The sequence below is a fragment of the Podarcis filfolensis genome (genome assembly GCF_964270895.1).
Source record: "Podarcis filfolensis genome assembly, chromosome: Z".
NCBI lineage: Eukaryota > Metazoa > Chordata > Lepidosauria > Squamata > Lacertidae > Podarcis > Podarcis filfolensis.
The window spans coordinates 6,366,197-6,391,440 of record NC_139617.1 but is presented as its reverse complement, the minus strand read 5'-3'; the positions used below and the strand labels follow the sequence as shown (position 1 = coordinate 6,391,440).

General features: G+C 44.8%; 1 protein-coding gene and 1 long non-coding RNA gene across 4 annotated transcripts; one reads left to right on the top strand and one right to left on the bottom strand.

Moving 5' to 3' along the window:
• Positions 1–499: 499 nt before the first annotated feature.
• LOC310754125 lies at positions 500–14,963 on the bottom strand. The gene is made up of 3 exons (XR_014543632.1): positions 14,864–14,963; positions 1,694–1,868; positions 500–860 (listed from the first exon to the last, which is right to left on the bottom strand). It is a non-coding gene; the product is annotated as an uncharacterized lncRNA (long non-coding RNA).
• SLITRK4 (SLIT and NTRK like family member 4) lies at positions 14,708–24,278 on the top strand. Of its 3 annotated transcripts, none has more exons than XM_083595594.1 (2): positions 14,708–15,185; positions 18,908–24,278. In XM_083595594.1, exon 2 carries the CDS (start codon positions 18,970–18,972, stop codon positions 21,475–21,477), a length of 2,508 nt encoding a protein of 835 aa, XP_083451720.1. In that variant the 5' UTR covers positions 14,708–15,185; positions 18,908–18,969; the 3' UTR covers positions 21,478–24,278. The 3 variants fall into 3 exon arrangements, with proteins under 3 accessions (XP_083451720.1, XP_083451721.1, XP_083451719.1); XM_083595595.1 differs by lacking the exon at positions 14,708–15,185 and adding an exon at positions 15,232–15,351; XM_083595593.1 differs by lacking the exon at positions 14,708–15,185 and adding an exon at positions 16,286–16,465.
• Positions 24,279–25,244: the final 966 nt, after the last annotated feature.

Sequence of the window (25,244 nt, the reverse complement as noted above, 5' to 3'; positions counted from 1 at the left end):
AATAAAATATGGGGGGGGGGCAGAGCGGTGGTAAGTTCCACTCCATATAATTGATCACATGATGAAGTGCATGTACACCATTTGAATGGCAATGCCAATCAACTGCAGGGGGGATGAAATATTTTGTTGGGGCCCCCAAAGACCCCTCTGCCGCTAGGAGTTGGCTCCTGTGGATTCTATGCATCTTCATCTCCACAGAAGGTGAAGGAGGTTTGCCAACAGAGACGTCCTTGTTGTCAACTGAGAAAACAGAAAGGAGAGGTTCCATGGGAATACTGGAAGAAGTTTTGAGTCCTCCTGTTTATAAGAACATCAATGAATGGACTGGATCAGGCCAATGAGATGTCTGTCCTAAATCCTTTTCTCACAGTGATCAACCAGATGTCCAGCTGCTTGGATCATGCTTACCAATATACCAAAGACTCTGTGAAAACAAGATGCTGACATAGATGGGCCATTGGCTTGATCTAGCAGGATGTTCTTATGTTATTAACAGGAAGTTAAGAACCTGCGTCCACAGCATGGTTCACACTAGTGATTCCCAACAGTTAGTACTCAGAGGCAAACTACCAGTGAATCGAGAATCTAGTCCTCCTTGTTAGTAACTGCCAACAACCATTCCCTCAACTAGCTCCCATAATAGGCAAAAGGAGGGTATATGCCAGGCCCAGGGCTGGCAAGCAGACCTATGGAAAGGAAAACTTAAAGACGAATGGGGGGAGCAAAGCAGGGAAGGAGAGAATAAAGAAATTGCATCCTTCCTTCCCTTCTTCTGTGCCAGCATGAGCCCGGTAGAGCTTAGGATTTTTGGCAGTTCCTGTAGCTTCCATCCACCCTTTCCCGTCGCTTTTTGGATTGCTCTGTAATTTAGCAAAATGATGCTTGATATTACTGGCTTAGAATTCACCAAGTCTTAAGCGCTGCTCTTAAAAGTCCCCCACCCCTGTTCAAGAGCAACATTTAGTCCTTTTTAAAATACCAAAAACAGTTTGCATTGCAGAATTCTGAAAGCGTTCAAATTTCAAAATTTGGGGCCAGTACACATACATGTGCCATAGTAAGTACTAGAAAGACTATCATATATTGCACCATATCACTTCATATAAACCTTTCAATGTTTCTAACATGAAACTTTAATGTTCTGTTCCATCTTATCTTTTTTTTTGAAAAAAAAACATGCTAAATATCAGTCTGTTTTTCTTTTAAAAATATATACATATCATCTTTAAAATCTAAATATCAAATATTTAAGTGTGCTTATACTGTATGAATAAATACATCAAAATTCATCCCCTTTACAACAGCAAGCGGTCTGATGTTTAAACTGGCCACATCCACGCTATGCATTTAAACCACCATGATACCACTTTAACAATCATGGCTTTTCCTAAAGAATTATGGGAACTGTAGTTTGTTAAGATTGCTGGGAGTTGCTAGGGTACACTTATTCCCTTCAAAGCACTAACAATCAGTTCCTCTTCCCAGGGAACTCTGAGATTTGAAGATCTGTGAGGGGAATGTTGGTCTCCTAATAACTCTCAGCACCCCTTACAAACTACAGTTCCCACAGTTCTTTAGGGGAAGCCATGGCAATCAAAGTGGTGTCACAGTGTTTTAAATCCATGGTGCAGATGTGGCCTCTTACACCTAGTTCTTTATTTAAAGAGGTGGGGGAATACAGAACTGGTCTTACATGTGCACAAGTCAGGCTTCCCAGATTGGGACCAGAAAGTAATGGGAAATTCCCTTTCTTTCTTTCTTTCTTTCTTTCTTTCTTTCTTTCTTTGCTTCAGGTACCTTCCATTCTCCTGCGTGTCCACTGCATGAGCCAGCCAGTCTTGTGTAAGAAACTGTTGTTGGGTTCTGCCCTATTAAAACAAAAACAAAAACAAGCATCATAGAGCATTGTCAATACAGTGACATTTCCTCAAACCCACATGAAAGGATTTTCTGTCTTTCCTCCTTTTGGTGGGAAGACATTTTACAGGGAATAAAATAAGGAAAGAGAGGAGTAAGCACAATGAGCAGGTTTTCAGAACAAAACTAGGATGAGGAGGGGGAAAGGAGTGTGATGTCTTGTGTCATCTATAAACAACAATTAGAAGACATCACTGTCAGACCTCAGTAGACTCCCAAGGCAAAGGCAGCACTGGAAGGTAATCGGCTGCCTGCTTTGACCTACTAAAGAAGAACAGAAATGATAGAAAGAGATCCTCTATTTTCCCCATCTCTCTCTGAAAAATATGAGGCCTCCTTCTCTACATTTTCTTATGAAGAAAAACTCCTTTCTGATATGAACACTGGGAGTAAATACTGTCACTGCAGGACCACTGCGCATAAACCTTTTCAGATGCCAATGAAGGTGATGTGGAGAAGAAAAAGGCATTTCCCCAACACATACAAACAATGTAGAATTGAGTCACAAAGTTCACTGCCACAGCAGCCAGTGTTTAAAGTGTTGGACTACGAGGATGTGGGAGCTCAGGGTTCAAATTCCCACTCAGTTTGCATACATGAAACTCACTAAAGGTGTATTCAGATATGAGGATTATCATCTTAGCTTTCCTGAATGCAGGGATAGTGCTTCTGTCTTGAATTCTAACCCCTGTTGTGTTGATGGAACTGTGGCTATTTGATCAATATGTAGTGAAGGTGCCAGGCTAGCCTCCCTGGGGAAAGCATTCCACAAATGAGGAGCAGGAAAACAGGTAACCAGTCACTTTCCCTGCCATTGCTTTCCCTCTCTGCTGCTTTCCTCCTCTGCTGCCAGTCAGTGGAGACAATGCTACAGATGCGGCAAGTTTAGCTTTAAATGTGAAATTTTACCAGATTTCTCCCATATTTCTACTTCAAACCATCCAAATATTTCTAGTAAGCCCATTGAAAAAGCATGAAGACAATAACTCTTCTCTGTCATTCTCGCCAAGCGGTCAGTGTTCAGAAGTATACGGTCTCTGAATATAGATGGCTGTAACCAAAAGAGTTTTACACTGAGTAGACCCACTGAAATGAAAGAACCTGATAGCCAGGTCCATTAATATCACTGGTTCTACTATGAACATTATTCAGCTTTGAAAGCTAAGCTGCAAAGCTGACCACTAGGCTGTTATTCCTTAACACTGGTTTAAATGTGTTTTACTGTGTTTTGACAATTGCTTTTAACATGCTTGTTTTTATTACTATGTATTTTATAATCATGTTTTCAAACATCGTAAGCCCAGGTTGGCCAAACGACGGGATAGAAATGTTGGCATCCACTTGTCTCGAGAGAGACAGTGGAGTATGCCTCTGAGGGTGAAGCCAAACTGCTGTGTAAGCAGGCTTGGGGCACAAGCCTGGACAGTCTGTATGGAGGTCCTGGGCTGTTTGGATGACAAGACAGCCCTCTTGGCCTTGCTGACGGGGTCCAAAGGAAAGCAGAGCAAGATGTCTGGCACCAGACTGGCTGAAGGAGTTGCCAGAAGGAGGCATAACAAGGCACCGTTAGGTAGGCACCCTGGATTTCTGTAAGGTTTAGTTCTAAGGCTTTTATTCTCCCGAAGATATCCCGCATGGCAGTGGAGATTCAGGATCAGAGTTTTCCTTCAACTAGATGGGCTAACTTCCCAGGTGGACGAGCCCCATCTGCCCCTTACAAATGTGTCATCATCATCATTATAAATCAATAAAATTAGTAATAAGACAGTCCCTGCACTCAGGCATAACACACAAGGAACAAAAGTTTGGTAGAAAGTAGGAAAAAGTGGAAGCTTTGGCACCACTTCTTAAAGCCACCACTCTCATAATGACACTTATGATGAAATTTAGAATTATAGAATCATAGAGTTGTAAGGGACCACGAGGGTCATCTAGTCCACGAGGGTCATCTAATCCACGAGGGTCATCTAGTCTCATGCTCTACCAACTGAGCTCTGTATGGAAGTGCTTCCAGTAGCCTGCTGGAATGGTTGCCACTATGTGACACTTGAGGGAAGGCCAGAGTCAGCTGGTCTCCCAGCAGAGCTGGTGAAACAGCCCTGCCTCACTTCTCTCCCTCTGCTCCACAGCTTTAATGGAATGGGAGAGTTAGCAGCAGTCAGTCTCTCAGCACTGGGGGTGAATAACCCCGTTTCTTCACTTCTTTCAGTTGCCATCATTACCCTCATTTTAGAACAGTGTTAATTGGCTGATGCTGCATAGAAACAGGCAAACTGGATTTGATTCACACTAAGGATGCATTGGAGGGTGGGGAGAGAAAAGCTGGGCGTTGCTGCAGGCAGCGGGATCACAGAATCGCAGAATAGTAGAGTTGGAAGGGACCATGAAGATCCTCTAGTCCAATCCCCCTGCAACGCAGGAATCTTTGGCCTAACATGAGGCTCGAACTCACAACACAGAGGTTAAGAGTCTCATGCTCTGCCACCGACTAAGCTATTTGGCCCAGTGATGGGAGTCACTTCTTGGGGGAGACATCAAAGGACATTGTCCTTTGTTCCTTCTAGCCATTGGGGGCCAGGGACTGCACTCTTGTGCATGGGGCTGATAGATGGAGAAAGGACCCAAATGGGAGGCAGAGAAGTGAAGATCCAGGTGGGGAAAAGCAAGCTCTCAGGTGAGAACTGGTTGGGCCTGTCATTGGCTGGTACTGAGAGCTGGCTTTGGACAGAAAGAAGGTTCTATATTTCTGCACTGTTTTTCTGTATTCTAAGACACCCTGAAACTGATTTCCCCCTCCCTTTATTTTTTCTGCTCTTGTTAGAGAATATACATATTATTATGTACTTCACCTTATTATGATTGTTTTGATCTTTATGTTGTATAGTTATTATGATATGCAGTGGACATTTGTGTTCTATGTTGTAAACTGCCCTGTGGTCATTTGAAGAAAGGTGATACAGACATTTAATAAATAAAACAAACTTCTAGGCATAGGTGAACCTAGCCAGTCAAGAATGGCATGATTAATAGGCTAGACAATCAGACTGGATGATGCCCCCACACTATGCAGCCAGTCAGATTTAGGAACATGAGAATATTGCTGAGGGCATTCAAAGCAAATTCAAAGCTAAGTCAATTATCCCTGACTAGGGAGATTCTTTTGACCCCTCTTGGAAAGGTCATTGGTGGGGTAGGGAGTTTCTTCAGTCTGCTGGAAACAGATTTTAAAAATATCACCCCTAAGGATGCATTAGCAAAATTCACTCGGAGAGCAAAACTGCACTTAAAAAGAAAGGAGTATAAAATATGTTGCCAAATATAAGACATTTTAGAGGACCTAACTGTAACTGATAGAGAATGTAAAATTGACAAAATTAGGGCAACTTGAAAAAATAAAATAAAAAAACCCCTCCCAAACCCAGAAGCAAGAGAGGAAAAGATTAAAGCAGAGCAATGTACAAACAGCCCTGGCAGTAATCTTACTTTTTTTCTGTGAATATTATCCCTGCAACATTAATTCCCCTTAAAGGAAGCAACAAGTCTCAGGCTCACAGTATATTTTCCAAGCAGATTATCATAGCAAACATGTCAGTTGACAAGTCTGGTTGAAAACAGCAGGTTTAATGAAGCACATGAGTCTGGCTTACGTTACTAAGAGTGCTTTAGAACACCACATTGGAAGGCTAGCAACATAGGAAGAGGCCTTATACTGAGAAAAACCTGTTGGGTTGTCTAGCACACCATTGTCTACACAGGCCGGCAGCAGTGGCAGACTTTGGGCTCTCAAATTTCAGCAGTGTGATGCTAATATTTGGGAGAGGTGACACCTCTAGTGCTCCATTCTACATCATTTTTGCTGCTCCTAAAATGCCTCTGCTGGTGATGGTTCTCCAGGGTTTCAGGAAGGTCTCCCAGCCCTATGTGGAAATGTTGGGAATTGAACCTGGAACCTTGTGCATGCAAGGCAAATGGTCTGGCACTGAGCAACAGTCTTTCCCTTTTTTTCTGCTACCAGATCTGTTAGTGCAGAGGTCAGAAACCTCAGGTGCAATGGGCAAACGTGGCCCTGAATGCCTCTCTGTCCCACCCTCCAGTTTGCCCCTCTCCTCAGCACTCTCTTTTTCCCCCTCCCACACCTCACTATTCTTGCTTTGCACTCCCTTTGCATGCTTTTGCCTGCCTGGAATATGTCCTTACACTCTGGTTGTTATAGTTTGTTGTTGTTTTTTTGAGAACACAGCACCAGTTCTATGCTAAAACTGTTTCTTTCTTTCTAAAACATGCCCTTTGAAATGCAAGTTTCTCCCCTATACCCCTTATCTTTAGCTTGCAGAAAGGCTATAAAGGTCCCCAATTCAGAAGTCGCCCCAAGGGCAAGGGTGCCATCTCCCTTGCTCTCTGAAGGTTTATTTGCAGTCCTCAGCCAGAATGAATGTACGCTGCTGTCTGGGTGAGAGCCAGAGTAGGAGTGTCTGCAGAGGTGGAATGGGAACCCTGAATGTCTGAAAATTGATCTTGGGGTCCAAACTATTGAGAATAGATGGATTTGGAGTGTATGGGTGTTTTGTATACTATTTTTTTCCCTTCTGTTATAAGCATTGTTCTCTATCTTGTTCAGTTTTAAGCTGTCAAATAAGGTCTGTTAAATGATCTCATTTCTATTTATTTCATTCCCAGACCCTGGGATCAGCATGTGAGGCCCTTCTTCATGTGCCTCCTCCACAATAGGTCCCAAGGGCAGCAGCATCAGGAGAACAGGACTTTTCTGCAGTGGCTCCCTTTTTGTGGAATGCTCTCCCCAAGCAGGCTCACCTGGCACCTTCATTACACATCTAAGGTGTCATGAATGATTTAGTTGAGATTCCTGCATTGCAGCGGGTTGGATTAAATAACCCTTGGGGTCACTTCCAACTCTACAGTTCTATGATTCACTTTGCCTATGGCCCCACCCACCACTAGCATGTGACACACACACACCACACCAGAAAGGAATCAGGCCCTGAGGACAAAACAAAATTTCTCTACCCAGGTGTATGGGTTGCACCTTTCTGATCGTGGTTGTTAGCACATGCTGAAATCATCACTGGATTCCACCACAGAGGTTTTCTCTCTCCCACCTCCATGACACTCTTGCTGCTCGAAGCAAAGCTAAACCACACACAGTTCTTTGGCATGTACAGAGTTCTGGCTGAACTAGGGCACTCTGCAACAATAACAACACTCTAGTGGTCCCAGGCCCTAAGGAAGTTAGATTGGCTTCAACCAGAGCCAGGGCCTTTTCAACTCTGGCTCTGGCCTGGTGGAACGCTCTGCCTCATGAGACCAGGGCCCTGCAGGATCTGATTTCTTTCCGCAGGACCTGTAAGACAGAGTTGTTCCGCCTGGCCTTTGGCTTGGAGCCAATTTGATTCCCTCCCTCCCTCCCTCTCTTTCTTTTTTCTTTTCCTTCTCCTCCTGCGATGAGGCTACATTTTAATATTTTAATGTTCCATTATTTTAATGTTGTTTTTTATTTTTGTTTTTAAGTTGCAATCATTCATCTTGTTTTTATTATTGCTTGTAAGCCGCTCTGAGCCCGGCCTTGGCTGGGGAGGGCGGGGTATAAATAAAAAAATATTATTATTATTATTATTATTATTATTATTATTATTATTACAATCAGTCTATCTTGCTAGGTTGTGTCTCCTTCCACTGGCCTTGAGATGGGGGAGAAATTCAATCCATTTAATAATAATATATAATAATTATTTTTTATTTGTATCCCGCCCTCCCCAGCTGAGGCCTGGCTCAGAGTGGCTAACATCATAAAAACAACACAATATACATAAAAACAGACATCAATTAATTAAAATACATCTTAAAATTATTTAACATTTAAAAGTGAACCTATCTCACATCATCCAACATAATATGAGAACCAAAATTCTCACTTGAAATTCACACTTCTCCAAATTCTGCAATGCAGTTTTCCAGTCAAGCTATGCATTAGAAAAATGCATAAGCTAGGGTAAAGCGTGCATACAAATGCAATTAATGGTGAAGGTAACATACAAAAATGCCTTATATTAGGGAAAATAATATACTCATTTGTGTACATTATGAGAGAATGTGGTGAATTTTCATGAGAAAATTAATTCACAAGCTGATGTTGAAATGTGTTGAGCTAAACCTATGACTAGAAAAAATAAGAAACTGAGAGAAACTTAAATTTTCAGCTTCACTCATCGCTAGTGGCTAGTTTAGACAACTTTGACAAGAATGACTAACCCATGACTCAGAGGTATCTTGGGTCTGAATAGGGAAGCTCCACTTAACTAATATCTATTAATAGACCTAGCCTCTGTTAATTTGCCCATCCCTACTGGCACCTGACCTTCAGATTCCAGATGTCAGCCTTTTTGTCCACCTCTGCCTGGAGATCCTGGACCCTGAATCAGAGACTTTCAGCATGCAAAAAAACCACAACCCCGAGCTTTGCCACTGAGCTACAGCCAGATATCTGAGGCCCAACCAATCTTATTTGCAACACTGCCCAATCACAGGAGAGGGTGTGATGACTAACACTTGCTAATCATCTCTTGAAATGATACTACAGATGTAAAAAAAATAAGCATTGCAATCAGCCCAGGGGGCAAGGGGTGGTAGGAAGGAAGGTGGAGGTAGCAGGGTAGATGTTAATAATCAGGGAGCCCTGTAGGTTTCCGGTTAAGAAGCTTACATAGCCAAACGAGGAGAGAAGGGAATGCAGCTTGTCAGGTTCAGGACTTTGGTCCTCACTCCTTCCTTAATTGTATGAAGAAGGAGTGCAAAGAGGAGGCAACTGAGAGGAGGAGAAGTAGCAGGATTAAGGGGCTTTGGAGACTGACAGCAAGGGCCCTACATGCCAGATAGTGCCAACACCTAATGCTGGTTTTGCAGTGTCTGGTTTCAAGCAGCCACATTGGCTCTTGTGCACATTCTGTGTAGCTTTTTCAAAAAGAAAAATGAAATTGATGCAGTACTGGAACAACCCAGGTAGGGTAGATTGAGTCTTTCTAGGCCTAAGAAATCCTGAGGTTATGTTTACAGGAAGCGGGAAATGCCCATAAATGGCAGTTTCTGTTTGTCAACTTGTATCCGACTTCAAAGGAAACAACTTGTTGTGAATAATGGATGCTATACAAGGAACCAGCCTCAGCCTTCGGAGACTGCAGTGAGAAATGTGCTCTTGGCTGACGCGTGCCTCCCTGATGCAGGCGGTAGGTTACTCGCAGTAGCTTGGAGAGGTCTCCTGGATAAACTGGAGGAAGCTAGCTGGAAGTAATCTGGAACCATGCGGAGACGCAGATTTGACGGCATTTCTTCTGCTTTATTTGGCACAGTGCTCGGTTGCAGCGGCTCTGCCTTCCGTGTATTTACAGCTTCATGCTGCTTCCCCTCACATCGGTTCTTCAAAACGGTTGCCTGTGCAAAGACAGATTCTGTGCTGGCTTTCTCTCTCTCTCTCCCTCCCTCCTTCATTCTACAACTCCGACAGGCAGTTGACTTGACATATCCAGCGAAGGGCTGGGAGGCGGGGCTACCATTCCCTCGCTGCCTTAAGAAAGGACATGCCCAGTCATCTGAAGAATCATGACAAGACTTTTCTGTACAGGCATTTTGAGTTTTGTAATATCAGATGCTGCTTGTGGAGGAGAGCAGTTGTTACTGCTCCGTCTGGCAGGAAGAAGATGTTACAGACTTGTTAACTATAAATTATTTTGTCATGGATGTTCCAGGATTCAGCTAGGCTCAGGGCAGCATATATGCTTTGCTTCACAACAAACCAGATGTAGTGACGGCTACCAACATGGACAGCTTTAAAAGAGCATTGCAGAAATGCACGGAGGTTAAAGGTTGTTAAGGGATAACAGCCATGATAGCTATGTCGTGCCTCCACTGAAAGAAGCACGATGCCCCAGCAAAACATTTCCCGGGTATCACAAGTGAGGAGAGTGCTGTTTCATTCAGGTTCCACTTGTGGGATTCCCATAGGCATATGGTTGGCCACTGTAAGAACAGGAGTCTGAATGAGATGCAGAGCTCTTCCTAAATTCATGTATTGACCAATCCGACTGTAAGAACATAAGAAGAGCCTGCTGGATCAGGCCATTGGCCCTATGTTCTCACAGTGGCCACCTTGATTCTTGTAGGAAACCCTCAAGCAGAGCCAAACCTGAGAGCACTCACCTCCTGTGCTTTCCAGTAACTGGTATTCAGAAGCATTTATGCCTCTGACTGTGGAGTTGGAGCATAGTTAGCATAACTAGTAGCCGTTGATCACTTTGTCCTGCATGAATTTGCCGAACCCTCTTTTAAAGTCATTCGAGTTGGTGGCTATCACTGCAAGTTCCATAGCTATTTTGATTCAACAACAATGCCCAGTGTTCAGGAAGTTGGAGATGTTCCTGTAGTGTAATCTTTCATAGTCCATCATCTCCACCTGATGGTTGAGGATACGCACACACACACCAGCAACAGGAGGGCTACAGCACCACTCTTTTTTGCCTTGGTCAGACAACACCTGGAACACTGTCTCCAGTTCTGGTCACCAGAATTTAAGAAGGACATTGACAAGCTAGAATGTGGGCAGAGGAGGGCAACCAAGATAATCAAAGATCTGGAAACTAAGCCTGATGAGGAGTGGTTGATGGAACTGGTTATTTTTAGTCTGAGAAGAGATATGATAGCCATCTTCAAATATATGAAGGGCTGTCACATGGAAGACAGAACAAGTTTGTTTTCTCCTGCTTTGGAGGGTAGGTCTCAAATCAATGGTTTCAAGTTACAAGAAAGAAGATTCCGCCAAAACATCAGGAAAAACTTTCTGACAGTAAGAGCTGCCACCCTTGGAAGGTGGTAGGCTCTCTCTCAATGGAAGTTTATAAGCAGAGGTTGGACAGCCAGCTGTCGTGGATGCTTTAGTTGAGATTCCTGAATCCCAGAGGGTTGGACTAGATGACCCTCAGGGTCCCTTCAAACTCTATGATTCTGTAGTATCCTCTCTGTCCCATAATACAAAAAATTGGTTACCATGAATCATTGGCTGCATTCACATTCCATTTCCCTCTTTTTTCCTGCATTTTATAGGAGTTTCCATAAAAGCCACTTCTGAAAATACTAATGGAATATCATGCATGTTTAGTGCTCATTTCACTGTTGATGCTAGGGGAAAAAAAATCATTTTCAGCCTTCTTTACTCAGAAAATAACAGGAGTAAAGTGATGAAATGTGGGGCAGTATATTAGCATATGGTTCTTTCCTCTTGTTTTAATCATGGGAGAACAGAAGCAGACATGTATGGAATGGGTGGGGGAATAGTGACATTGCCCAAAGGACTTTGTTGTGTTGCACGACACCCACTGATGTGAATGAAACTTAGCACAACATGCCAGTATATTGGCTTTAAAAAGCCGCAGTTCTGTAACACAGCGGGTACCGCATTGTGAAAGGAACATTGGAAAATGGGACAAAAGCGCTAGCATTATAATCAGGAAAATTAATGCAATATGTCTGAATGCACCCATTGGTTGGCCATAGATATGGGGCAAACATACACAAGCCTGTCTGATCCTTAAGAAGCCCTGTTTGTGACCTGCAAGGAAGGGTCATGAGCCTGGTGCAGGGCTGGCAGAAGACATTTCAGCACCTAAGGCAAACCACAAAGTGGCACCTCCCTGCCAGGGAATAAGAGGTGAGTGAAGCTCTACATCAGGACAGGGCAGATCTACTATGAAATAATAAAACGTGAGCTTCAGGGCTCCTAATCCCTGCTTCAGGGGCTCCAGAAGCAATTTTAGTCATCCCCACACTACTTAACATTTTGCCATCTAGGAGGCCCCATTTGAGTTGTACAACTCAATTTTTATTTTATTTTATTTTATTTGTATATATTTCAACAGTGCCAAAGTATGAGAGTCAATAGCACAGATGCTGTAAAGCTTGTTGTAAGAAAACCCACTGAAGAAGAGAAAAAGTGGTTGCCCAGATGTTGTTGCTGGTTGTGAAGGGGCCCTCATAACCATTTAAATTTCAGGGCCCCCAAAATGTAGGCCCGCCACTGCATCAGGAAGAAGTGGGGGAGGGAAATCAAATCAACCATGTTCAATGGTTGAACTGGAAATCAAAGGCCATGGCAGCGGGGTGGGGGTGGGGGGGAGCTACTCTGAATCATGCCAGGCAGGTGTATGCCAGACTCCAGGAGACCCCAGAGGGCAGTGCCCACTATTTCCTTCCATGGAGTGGGAGGAGAAGAGCAGCACCCCCAATTTGCTGAGAGGCTGCTGTAGAGGCAGCCTTTGAGAGTGCATCATCCTACTAGGTCTCCTGCCTCTACATAGGGGGGGAGTTGCTGAAAGGCTAGATCTCAGCAGGAAGTGATCTGACCATGACAAGGGACTGATGTCAATATCCCGCCACCTTCTTCCTGCCCGGCTGAGAAAACACATCCAGAGTGTAACCTGTCACATGCGTTAGGCTGATGATGTTGGGACAGCCCCATGGTCATCATGGCAGCCATGAAGTCCTGAACCACCCCAGAGCTAACCACTTTGGGCCTTCAGCTTGGATGCTAAGTCCCCCAACACCAGCAGTCTGGGGGTCCTCAACACTGCCTCCAAGATCAGCTCTGTCAGCTCTGTCAGGGAGACTGCTGGGCAGTGGGGTGGGTGGTGAACCAGCAGAATCCCTAATCTGCCCCGATTGCCTAGCACCAAGAACACACACTCTAGATCCCATCCCAAACTGGACACACAGAGAGAATCTCTATAGAACACAGAAACTCTGCCTACCTTCCCCTCAAGTCTGCCTTGATGCTACCCTGAGTACTTAGAATATCCAAAGGCACACATTTAAAAGAAAGGAAGAAAGGAACTACATATGTGCATGTGCAGTGAGGTGTTATGTCATTTCTACCAATGTTTACAGAGTGTGGAGGTGACGCTGATGCACTACTTCATAAACATGGCCATGTACATGTATTGGAACAATGCACTGTAGGCAACTTCCTTGCATGAAGATATGCTCAATTTCAAAGGCTCTGCACAAAACTGTTCTGTCAAAAACCTCAACCCTGTGTATTTCAAACCCTATGAGGATGCATAGCCCTAATCCACAAAACCATAACCCACCATAAGTTTGCTAACCTTTAGGGTGCCCCGAGATGCTTTGTTGTTGTTGTTTTGCTACAATGGACTAATGTAGCTCCTCCCCTGGAAATTCAAAAGAAGAGTTTATTAACAGCTGTCAAAAGTGATACATGATCAGTAGCAGTATATCTATGAGTATTGGATGCTGGAAACTGACAACTAGCCTGGGTGGGTTAGTTTCATACTGTGAGGCTTGTAGGCTTCCCTGAAGTCAGTATATTGTGGAAGTGATGTGATACTGAAAACTTAGGTTTGCACAATTAAGGTGGATTGCAGTGATCTGTTGCACATTCAGAACAAATCCACAGCAATGCACCTTTCGTAGCTAGGAATACAACAGGGAAATGCAGTGAGCAAATGTGGAATGGAAGTATGATGAACTAGAAGATATGTAGACACAACACAGGCAAATCAGTATGCATGCTCAGTGTCATAGCGAACGTAAGAAGATCAGGATGGATGAGCCCAATGGCACTTCTAGTCCACCCTCCTTTCTTTACAGATCCCAGCCAGATGCCCGTGGGAAACCTGAGTACAAGAGTACTCCCCTCTTCCTGGTTTCCAGCAATTTGTATAACCTTCCTACAAATGCTCAGTAAAGCATGGACATAGCCTAACCCCATTTGAGCTTTTGCACAAGGAAATCAGGATGAATGCCCAATAAACAGCTTGCCTTGCAAGAGACTCTGGAAGCACGTAGAAAAGGATAGGCCTTTGGTTTGGCCTGGTATGGCATTCTTATGCTTTTACGTGCTAAGAAAACACTGGCGGATTTACAATACTATGCAGATTATTTATGCCAAACAGTGGTAGTTTTCTCAGGCCACCCTGCCTAATGCAAACCAGCATCCCAAAATTATATCAGTTACATGAACCCATTTGTCAGTGTGGAGCTGATTGCAAGGCTAAATAGTTAAGGAAGGTTGCTCTGCTCCTTTAAAACCCTCAATTTTCCCCTTGCCTGGCTTAAGTGCACATTTGCATCTTCAGAACCCCCCTCCCTCCCCTCCCTTCTCCAATCTGACATCTCTAAATAAAAACTCTCTGCTTGGACTAGTTGCCTCTTCTCCTGCCTTGGGAAAAATCTGTCCCGGTGCTCCGGGAGATATTCATTGCCACTTTAAATCATATTACAGCGTGCAAAGCAAAAATATGTGGGGTGGAGGGGAAGAATAAATAAAAATAAACCAGTGGTCTCTTAATGAGCTGACTGTACTTTGCATCAAGGGGAAGAAGAATACTAAGGAGGGGGAAGAGTGAGAAGCTGTATATTTATGTGTGTTAAAAATAATATATAATTGGTTTCCCGCCCCCCCCATCATATTGCAGCTGTTGCCTAGGCATAAAGAGCAGAGCGAGAGGTGGGATATATATATATATATATATATATATATATATATATATATATATATATATGAGAATGTGTGTGTGTGTGTGTGTGTTGATATTGTGTGTGTATATATATTCCTCCTTGCACAGATAACCTCTCTCTTAAAGGTAGAGAGAGAGATTTTTCAAAAAGTTATTATTGGGAAATAGGAAAGCGGCTGGTATTCTCAGCGAACCGAAGTCTGCAGAATTGCTCCGCCCTTCTCAGCTTGTTGGAAGGGGTGTTAAATTCTTGAGCATTGGGAATGGGAGCAGAGGCTTCACGCTCTCCTTTCCTCCTCTCTCCCCCAGTATCACTACTGACCCCGCCTCGTTTTCTAGTGAGATGCGGTGCAGACACTAAGCCTTAAAGCTCAAGAACGTGTCCCCCGAGAACAAGACGGACTAGTCACCTAGGTCAGAAGGACTGCTAGAAGCGTTTTCTCCTTCTCCTCCTCCTCCTCCTCGTTCGCCCCCCGCCTCCCACTCTTCTCTGCATTACCTGGACGCTGAGCATCGCTCGCTCTCTGTGCGCGGGGGGGGGGGGTGGTCCAGCTCCATCAGAACCTCGAGTGATCCATCTCGGGATGACGCGACAGGGATCCCATCTCCTCGCTTAAAGGCAGCTTCGTTTAGGAGGCAAGCGGTGGGCTCCGGAAGGGCTTTCCCGCACCCACATCTTCTTCCTATTTATTTCCACCATCTCCAGCTGGCTGAGTAGGAAACTGGACGAAGGTACGGTGGCACTTCTCCCTCCCTCCCTCCCCCGCCAAAAAAGCACCCAAGCTAGGAACGGCGCGGTTGGTGGGGTGGTTTAGCGGCGCGTATTTCTTACTGGTATGGAGGACGGGGGTGGATCTGTGCCTGTGATTCTTTTGCTTCTCCCTCCCCGCCAAACTAGGTATTCGTCTTTTTTCGTGTATTAAGGGATAGAGAGAGGTGTCTGGTGTGGTGGAGTGGAGTTATTATTATTGTTATTATTATTAGGAGTATAAGAAGTATATTCGGTTGCGTGGACGAGGTCTCTGGGTCTTGAGGTTTCTCTGGACTTTATGCAAAAGAGGATTACTCAAAGCGCAGAGGGAGAGTGCGTGAAACTCTCCTGCGGTTGGACTGAGGGACCTAGAGCCGCGGGCTGCCGTCTAGGTGGACCTGCTGATAAGCGGCTTTTGTGTGTGTGAGAGAGAGTGTGCAGGGGGTGGCAGTGTGTGTGCACGACCTCCAGCGGCGTGTGGCTCGCCGTGCGCCTTTCTCTCCAGGCCGTGCGGTCGTGAGAACGCGCGATCCTCCCGTGCAACGTGTGAATATATATTTTTGCCGGTGTAACCTTGGGGGGTATGTGTGTGCGCGCGTGCGCCAATGTCTTCTCGCCTCCCCTCCACGGTTCGGGTCCCTGCATTAGCTCGGCGTATATGTGAGAGTTTTGCATGGAGGGCTGTCGGTCCTGTTTCTGTGCGTACGCGTATCTTCTCTTGCACTGGGGCTGTATCCTGTGGCTCGCGCGCATCTTAAGCGCATCTCTGGGCTGCGTCTCTCAAGTGCGTTTTGGACGCCGGGCGCTTGTGTGTGTGTGCGCGCGCGCGCGGGCGGGCGCGCACGCCTTTGCTCACCTTCTGCTCTCCCTGCCTGCTGGTGTGTGTGTGTGTGTGCTTAGCTGGTTCCTTTCCTGATCCGTGTGTTTGTGTGTGTGTGTGTGTGCGCGGGTGCGGGTGCGGGTGCGGGGGCGCGCTCGTGCGATTCTTTCTCTGTGTGCCCTGCGTTGTGTCGCATGGAGAGCTGGCGCTGAGTACGGGGCTCCGTAGCCTGCTTGGGTCTCCTTTGTGTGTGTGTGTGTGTGTGTGTGTGTGTGTGTTTTGGGGTGGGAAGAGAAGAGAAGAGAAAGCAAGCACACACACACACACACACAAGTCCCCATCACGTAGAGAGACAACCCCAGAAACTGCATAGCAGAGAAAGGGAGAGAAAGAGAGAGGAACCAGAAGCCGCGTTTGGGTAGCTTGAGCCGGCTAAGCAAGGTAAGGATGGGGGGGGGGGGGGTTGAGAGAAAAGGGGTAGGCTTTTGCCCAAGATAAGAAAAGCGCGCGGGGGATGGAGATTGCATGCATTTCAGCAATGGGGGGAGTGTGTGCAGAGGGACGGTTTCTCCTTTGCAAATGGATCTTTCGCTTGCAGTTCTCTGTCTCACCCCCTCCCTATTTCCTCTGGAGATCCACGTGAAAGGGGTTTGTTTAGTGAGAAAGAGAGAACTGATTTTGGGAGCGACGGGGTGGGGGCGCTTGACACTGTCTTCCACCCACCCGTTTCCCCGCCGGCCCTCCGCTCCGATATATCTATCTATCTATCTCCCGGGCGGGCCGCGAGGGTATGAAAGAGAGGAGGAGGTGGAAAGAGAGACCCTCTTCCGAGCGCCCCGAGGGAGCTGCCCGCACGCCGGAGGCAGGCGATCCGGGAGCGGCAAGGCTGCGGCAAAGCATTGCGGTGGAGCACCCCCCGCACCGCACCGCTGCCGCCGTCCCTAGGGAGAAACCGGGCAGGGAGCCCGCCAGCTTCGGATGGGGGGGGGGGGGAGGCGGAAGGCAGCCCAGCTGTGGGTTCTTTCTCCTCAAGTCATAGCCTCCCTCTTCCATCTCATAGCAGTCAGCTTCTCCGTTCCTCGATCCTGCCCCAGAGGCCTCCTTCAGTGCCATGGGAAGGGTCCTTCTACGAATTTTTCGGACCTCCGTCCATCATCCATCTTCCCCACGCCACCACTTTCTCTTCTAAAGAATCCCAACGCTCCCTCAACCTCTCCCACGTTGCCCAGTCCTCGCTGTATCCGTCGCCCCCAAAAGATCCGAGCCTGCATGTTCCTCCCTATTCCATCCTGACTTTTCTACTCTTCTTTCTGGTTCTCTTACCACCGCTTCCGTCTGCCACACTCTACCCCTATTCATCCCTGATTCCCACCCTCCTCTCCATTTTTCTTCCCTTCTGGTCTCCCATGACCTCCACCTTCTCTCCAGGCTCAGTTTTTCCTTACTTACTTTCCTTACACACTCCTGTCCTGGTCTAATCACACATATACTTTCCTTTCTTCCCCACCAGACACAGATTTCTGCATCCTTTTCATCCTTCAAATTCTCCTTGGCCTTCCCTTCCTCCCCCATTTCTTCTCCTTCTCCTTCCTTCTTTTTCTAACACCGCCTGCCCCAAGTTCCATTCTGTGATCTTCATTGTTCTCCAAGACAACTCCTGGACTTCCTTAGCAATCCATTTTATTTTATTTTATTTTATTGCAACTCATTTTTCTTCTCTTCTCTCCCTCTCCCTCTCCCTCTCTCTCTCCTTCATAAAGAAGGCAACCCAAATGTTTAAATGTCACAAATGCGGTTCAGCAACTTCTTCCCCCGGGAGGTCAGGCAGGGTCCTGTGTTGAAATAAAACTTGAATGCACATCTGCTGCCAGATTAGGCCATAGATGTGTGTGTTTGTGTATGTGTAAGATTCATGGAATCCACCTCCTGTGAGAATGCAGAGGTTTGGGGCAAATTATATAAGGTTCTGCATGATAAAAGTTGCTGGACAGTTTGGATGGATTTCAGCCTAGTGAATTATGACTTTGGTTTGCTCTGCCGATTAAGGTGCCCTTTTGGGATGGTGGATGCTCGCACACACACACACACACACACACCCACACACACCCCGATAATAAGCACTGTTAATTTGTAAATGTAGAGAGCTGTAGCCTCTGGGTTATGAGGGGGAGTAGTTAATGTTCCTGGGTTGCATTTTTTTGGGGGGGGGGGCTTTTTAGCATAAATCTAAAAAAAGAACAGGAGGCACATATCAATGGCTGGCACAGAACTCAGAATCAATAGGGGGACAGCATGCATTTGCAATGAGCATTGTGTAAGAGCAGATGACCATCTTCTCTTCCCTAGATTCATTCCTTGCACACTCCCGCTTGCATCTTTGCCTTTCTGTGCTAGATTGTCTCTCCCGCACCCCACACACTGCCTCTCTTTCTCCTGCCTTTGGAATGGATTATGCATTGCTTCCAAATACGTGATCCAAATCCTTCTCACTATGTGCAAAATGACCGGCATTGGAATGCTAAGCATACATTACAATGGAAATGCAGTTTAGCGGGGGCTCATTCTGTTTTGGTATTCACGCCGTACACAAGACAGAGTAATGCACTGTATCCATGTATTGTGTGTATTTGAAAAAGAGAGGCTGAAGCTATGGATGGATAGACACTGATCAGAGTTATAATTTCAAATGCAAGGTACATCTGTGCCCTTTTTTGAATTGCCGCAATACATTTTATGTTGTCCTTGTACTGTACCTATTCTTGTTCAGCAACAGTAGCTCAATGTGTGCTGTTCACCTATTTACTATTAGTACTATTTTTATTTTTTATTCCTGGAATTATTACTACTGAAACATATTCTATCTTTGTCCTCCTTCTTTTGTAGATTATCTGTCTTTGTTCAGGAGCAGTAGGCTTGATTGCTGATCCTAAAACAAAACAAAAAAGATGCTTCTGTGGTTCTTTCTGGTGTTGTCCAGCCCAGCTTCTTCTACGGATCCAGAGACTGACTCATCTGTGGAAATTTGCAATGTTTGCTCCTGTGTGTCGGTGGAGAATGTACTTTATGTCAACTGCGAAAAGGTTGCAGTCTACAGACCAAACCAGCTGAAACCACCTTGGTCTAATTTCTATCACCTCAATTTTCAGAACAACCTCCTCCTCCTCCTGTATCCAAATACATTTCTTAACTTTACTCATGCTGTGTCCCTGCAGCTGGGTAACAATAAATTACAGAACATTGAGGGAGGAGCTTTCTTAGGTCTCAGTGCATTAAAGCAGTTGCACTTGAACAACAACGAATTAAAGATCCTCCGAGCTGACACCTTCCTTGGCATCGAGAACTTGGAGTATCTCCAAGCTGACTACAATTTAATCAAATATATTGAAAGAGGAGCCTTCAATAAGCTTCACAAGCTGAAAGTCCTCATCCTTAATGACAATCTGATTGCCTTCCTTCCTGATAATATTTTCCGTTTTGCTTCTCTAACCCACCTAGATATACGTGGGAATAGAATACAGAAGCTGCCGTACATTGGAGTTCTGGAGCACATTGGCCGCATCGTCGAGCTGCAGCTGGAGGACAACCCATGGAATTGTACTTGTGATCTGTTGCCTTTGAAGGCATGGCTGGAGAACATGCCCTATAACATCTACATCGGGGAAGCCATCTGCGAGACTCCCAGCGATTTGTATGGGAGGCTTTTGAAAGAAACCAACAAGCAAGAGCTGTGCTCCATGGGAACAGGGAGTGATTTTGATGTGCGCATCCTGCCTCCATCACAGCTTGAACCTGGTTACAGCACACCTAATGGCCATGCAACACAAACATCCATGCACAGATTGGTAACCAAGCCTCCCAAGACGACAAACCCTTCCAAGATCTCAGGGATAGTTGCTGGGAAATCACTCTCCAACCGTAATCTCAGTCAAATAGTAAATTTTCAGACCAGAGTGCCACCTCTGACACCTTGCCCACACCCCTGCACTTGCAAAACACATCCTTCAGATTTGGGATTAAGTGTCAACTGTCAAGAAAGAAATATTCAGTCACTGGCTGAGCTTATCCCCAAGCCGCTGAATGCTAAGAAACTCCATGTCAATGGCAATTATATTAAGGATGTGGATACTTCTGATTTTGCAGAGTTTGAAGGGCTGGATTTACTCCACCTGGGCAGCAATAGGATCATGACCATTAAAGGGGAGGTTTTCCGCAACCTTACAAACTTGCGGAGATTGTATCTAAATGGCAATCAGATTGAGAGGCTGAGTCCCGAAATGTTTGCTGGCCTCCACAATCTCCAGTACCTGTATTTGGAATACAATGTCATCAAGGAAATTTTAGCAGGCACTTTTGACCTCATGCCAAACTTGCAGCTTCTCTACCTGAACAACAACCTGCTACGGAGTTTGCCAGCCTACATTTTTTCTGGGGCTCCCCTTGCTCGGTTGAACTTGAGAAACAACCATTTCATGTACCTGCCTGTAAGTGGTGTGCTTGATCATCTGAAATCCCTGACACAGATTGATCTGGAAGGGAATCCGTGGGACTGCACTTGTGATTTGGTTGCTTTGAAGCTGTGGCTGGAGAAGCTCAATGACGGCATCGTGGTGAAGGAACTGAGATGTGAGACGCCCGTGCAGTTTGCTAACATGGAGCTGAAGACACTAAAAAATGAGATCCTGTGCCCCAAACTTCTGAAGTCTGTTGTTTTCACTAGTCCTGCACCCTCTGTCACATTTACAACACCATTGGGCCCCATTCGTAGTCCTCCAGGTGGTCCTGTTCCATTGTCTATCCTCATCTTAAGCATATTGGTAGTGCTCATTTTGACTGTCTTTGTAGCTTTCTGTCTTCTCGTCTTTGTCCTCCGTCGCAACAAGAAACCGTCAGTGAAGCACGAAGGTCTGGGGAATCCAGAATGCAGCTCCATGCAACTTCAGCTTCGGAAGCATGATCACATGTCAAACAAGAAGGACACTCTGGGGGCAGAGGCCTTCATCCCCCAAACCATTGAGCAGATGAGCAAAAGCCATGCCTGTGGCTTAACGGAAACAGAAACAGGCTTCATGTTTGCCGAGCCATCAGGGCAGAAGGTCATCCTGCGAAACAACAGTGAGAAGGATAAAGATTTATTGCACATGGATAGCAGGAAAAGACTTAGCACAATTGACGAACTCGATGAGTTATTCCCAGGACGGGATTCCAATGTCTTTATTCAAAATTTTCTTGAAAGTAAAAAAGAATACAACAGTATAGGGGTCAGTGGCTTTGAAATACGGTATCCAGAGAAACAGCAAGACAGAAAAAACAAGAAATCTTTAATAGGGGGTAATCACAGCAAAATAGTCGTTGAGCAAAGAAAGAGCGAATATTTTGAGCTGAAAGCGAAACTTCAGAGCTCACCAGACTACTTGCAAGTCCTTGAAGAACAAACAGCACTGAATAAAATGTAGGTCATGCAATCTTATATCCTGCAGAGGACCTGTATTTAATGATGCAAGTGCCTTTTGTTGACTTTTAATTTCCATATAGATATTCAACCAGTAGGCATAGAGGCAGGTGATCTTATGGGTGTGTGATAAAACTTGCTCCAAACAGATATTATTTCATGAAACTCTTGCGCTGTGGAATCCTGTAGGGGTTTACTGCAAAACTCTATTGCCAAAGTGTTGCTTTATACACGTATTACACTGAATTTAACCTCAAGAGGCATATATGTTTTGTACCCTAGTTGCAAAACTCTTCATCACTTTGTGATTTGTTAAAGCAAATGCAAAAGTGAACAGGAACGAAACTGGTACCGCTGTTAGTGTACTCAGCTGAGTCATCCATCTGCACATGGATTAAAAAGTTGGTGGAGGAACTGGAAATAACCATTCCCTATGGTGTGTGATGTTGTAAGCAGCACTGTTTTAGAGAATACCTGAAAAAAAGTTTTTACAAAACAAAAAACTTTTAAAAAGCATGCAAAAGAAAGAACAGTCGATAGTATGTGTAAAATTGGTTACCTTTATGGCCTGCATCTTGAAACCGCTGGATTTATAATGTTAAATTGTGCAGAGATCTTTGTTTAAAATATACCATGCATTGCATCCCTACAAATCAATTTGACCATCTGACGCATACCACAAATTGGCATAAGATGGAACCAACTCAACCCAAGCTGATGAACAAAACAAAAATGGTGGTGTACACAATTGGAAGAAAATACTTGATGTGGGACTACTCTGTGGCTTCTCAACCCCTGTTAACCCATTCTCAGTGATGTGAAACTCCTTTCAAACCCCTAGAGGTTATCCAAAATTTTCAAAAAGATTGCTTGCTGTGTGAGCGTTTCAGAAATTATTTTTGTAATATAATTCATATTTATGAAATACTTTGTATACTAAATAGGAAAAAAATTATGTACTCCTCAATATGTATTTAAATATGCCTGATTTGTTTTCCTGGTCACAAAGGTGCATTAATCATTCAGTATAATTTAAAAAAAGAACAATATACCAAACAGAAACTGTTGATGAAATGTATAGATTTATTTGAAAGTCAATGTGATCAGGTCTAAGACGAATAATAATAATAATGATAATAAAATTATGTTCTGTACTACGCTTGTGAAATTAGCAGGTGATCTTACTTAAGATTTGTTCCAAGAGAATTGTACAGAGTTAGGTAGATTTGCTCTAAACCTTTTGATATATCATATGCTTCTGGTTGCCGCTAGTGGTTTTGAAACACCCAGACTCCATTAGGTTTTCATTTTGTTCTTAAGTCTACTCAGATTGGGTGTTGGGGAACTTTAGCCCTGCAGATGTTGCTGAACTATGACTCCCATCATCCCTGGCCATTGACCATGTATACAGTATGAAGATTTGCAGGCAGATGGGGAAGATGTGGCCCTCCAGATGTTGTTGGACTTACTCTCATCATCCCTAACCATTTACCAAACTGACAGGGATGATGAAAACATCTGGAATCAAACAAAGGAGGGCCATGACTTCCCCATCCCTATTGTAAAGTGTGTAATGTTGATTGTAGTTTGTCAGATGTCTGTAAACCATCACTGGTTGTTTTTTTCCAGCTTCAGGCTGGAACCAACAACAGGAGGTTTTCCAAGACTTTACTTGGAGGGTTGCACACAACCATACATGTAAATTGTGTGCACATAGGTCAAATAATCCTATGAACTGTAGTTGTTCATGGTGCTGGGTTCTGTGAGGGGTAAACTACAGTCCCCAAGATTCCTGGGTGGGTGTGCTTTAAATGTACAGTGGGTGTGCGCAGCAATTTCCCAGGCTACTCTTGTTTTCCAGTTCCCGAGAATCACTTGGCATGTCTGTGTTCCTATTTTTATGTCGTTTGGTGGTGCTTTCTTAAACCTTTAGTTAGTGTCAGTTGCTAGATATGTTCAGGGTTCTGCAACCTATCCTGGTCTCTAACAAGTAAAGTTCTGTAAGTGGAAGGGGATACTTTCTGCCTCTAGTGCACATTCATGTATGTGTGTGTGTGTGCATCATCAACCACTGCACAATGCAGCTACCAAGGTATGTTTTGAACTGTTGATAACCTAGTTTAGGACAGCCTTTTAGCATGCACTTAATGCAAAGGACAATTGGCTTTCAAATCAGTGGGGCATAAGCAGACAGAGATGGGATGGAGCAACTGTAGCCATGCAATGTTGTTGGTCTCTATCTCCCATCATCTCTGGCCATTGGCCATGCTGTTGTCCAATAATATCCCAAAGGCACCACAATGCTGGCTACCTATGGTCTAGGAGGATTGCTGAGACACACTGAGCCCATTATTTAGCTAGCCACTGTTTGCAAAATGAAAAAGAAAGTCGGGTTAGATGAGGGACTGGGAACTTGTTGCCCTCCACATGTTGCTGGACTACCAATCCTATCACCCTTGAGAACTGATCATGCTGCCTGGACTGGAGTTGATGGGAGATGAAGTCCAACATCATCCTTTGAGACACAATTTGCTCAATCCCGAAGTTAAGCAATTGGTGAAGACCAATGTGCAGTTTTTGTGTTTGTGTTGGGGCAGTTCTTAGGTACTGATCTTTTCTCCATGGAATTGTTGAAAGATATGCAGTTTTCTGTGCATCCCATGTGGGTCACATTCCACTTGGTAGGCCGCCATTTGTGCAGGCTGAGTTTTGAGATATCACTAACTTAGCAGAGTTGGTGATATACAGTGGGTTTTAATGATAATTTTGTAACACACAGGGCCTGCTCCACCATTAAGCAGAGAGACAGACCCTTGAATGGAGCAAGCAAGAGGAAAGACAGACAGCCCAGGCCATGCAGTCTATCACACATTGTACATGTACATGCACTACTCTGCTCATGCAATGTATGCTGCTATTGCCACCAGCTTGCAGAATTAGTTTGATAGTGTAGCATGCAGGTGCCAGGTGGAGCAGTGAACGACTGACAGTGAAGTATTGGAGGACAGAGCTGTGTATGTTTCAGGCAGTTTGGACTACAGTGTTAAGCTAGCTTTCAGCTTTCGTGTTGTTTTGGTCAACATTTAACTCAGGCTTCCTCAACCTCGGCCCTCCAGATGTTTTTTGCCTACAACTCCCATGATCCCTAGCTAGCAGGACCGGTGGTCAGGGATGCTGGGAACTGCTGTCTCAAAAAATCTGGAGGGCTGAGGTTGAGGAAGCCTGATTTAACTGCTCATCTGCTCAGCTTCTGTATGTGGAATGGGTTGCTATCTGGGCCTTTGCATTGAGCGACCAAATGTAGTTGGTCAGCTTCACTCAGGTTCCTTAGTAGGCTTCTCATGGCGTGGGCTCCATCCCATCAGCTGTGTTCCTTAAGAATGAATAATGAAAAATGAATAATCATTTTAATTCTATGCCTAAAGCCACATAGAAGGCATGAAATGTGCAACCAGTGTACAGTTGAAGTCCACAGTCTACAAGTTTAAAGTGGTGTCACACTTTTGGTCAGATATGTTTCAGCTCAATCTATTCCTGAACCTGCTTTTAGTCCCTGTGATGTCTCAGGCCTAGTTGAGGTAGTAAAATTTGAATCATATTTTGGACGGATGGGGCAGAAGAGATAATGCAAATTTTCTGTTGATTTTTCCTCTGTGCTTAAATTGTATTAGCATAACAGACCGAGCAAAGAGCTGTAGAAATGTTAAAAGATGTTTTTGATAGCCAGTAAACAGGTATTGGTGTGTCTACAGAAGAGAGACTGTCTTGCAT

Coding starts and splice junctions, on each gene's coding strand:
- SLITRK4 (XM_083595594.1), top strand. CDS start 18,970: ATGCTTCTGTGGTTCTTTCTGGTGTTGTCCAGCCCAGCTTCTTCTACG.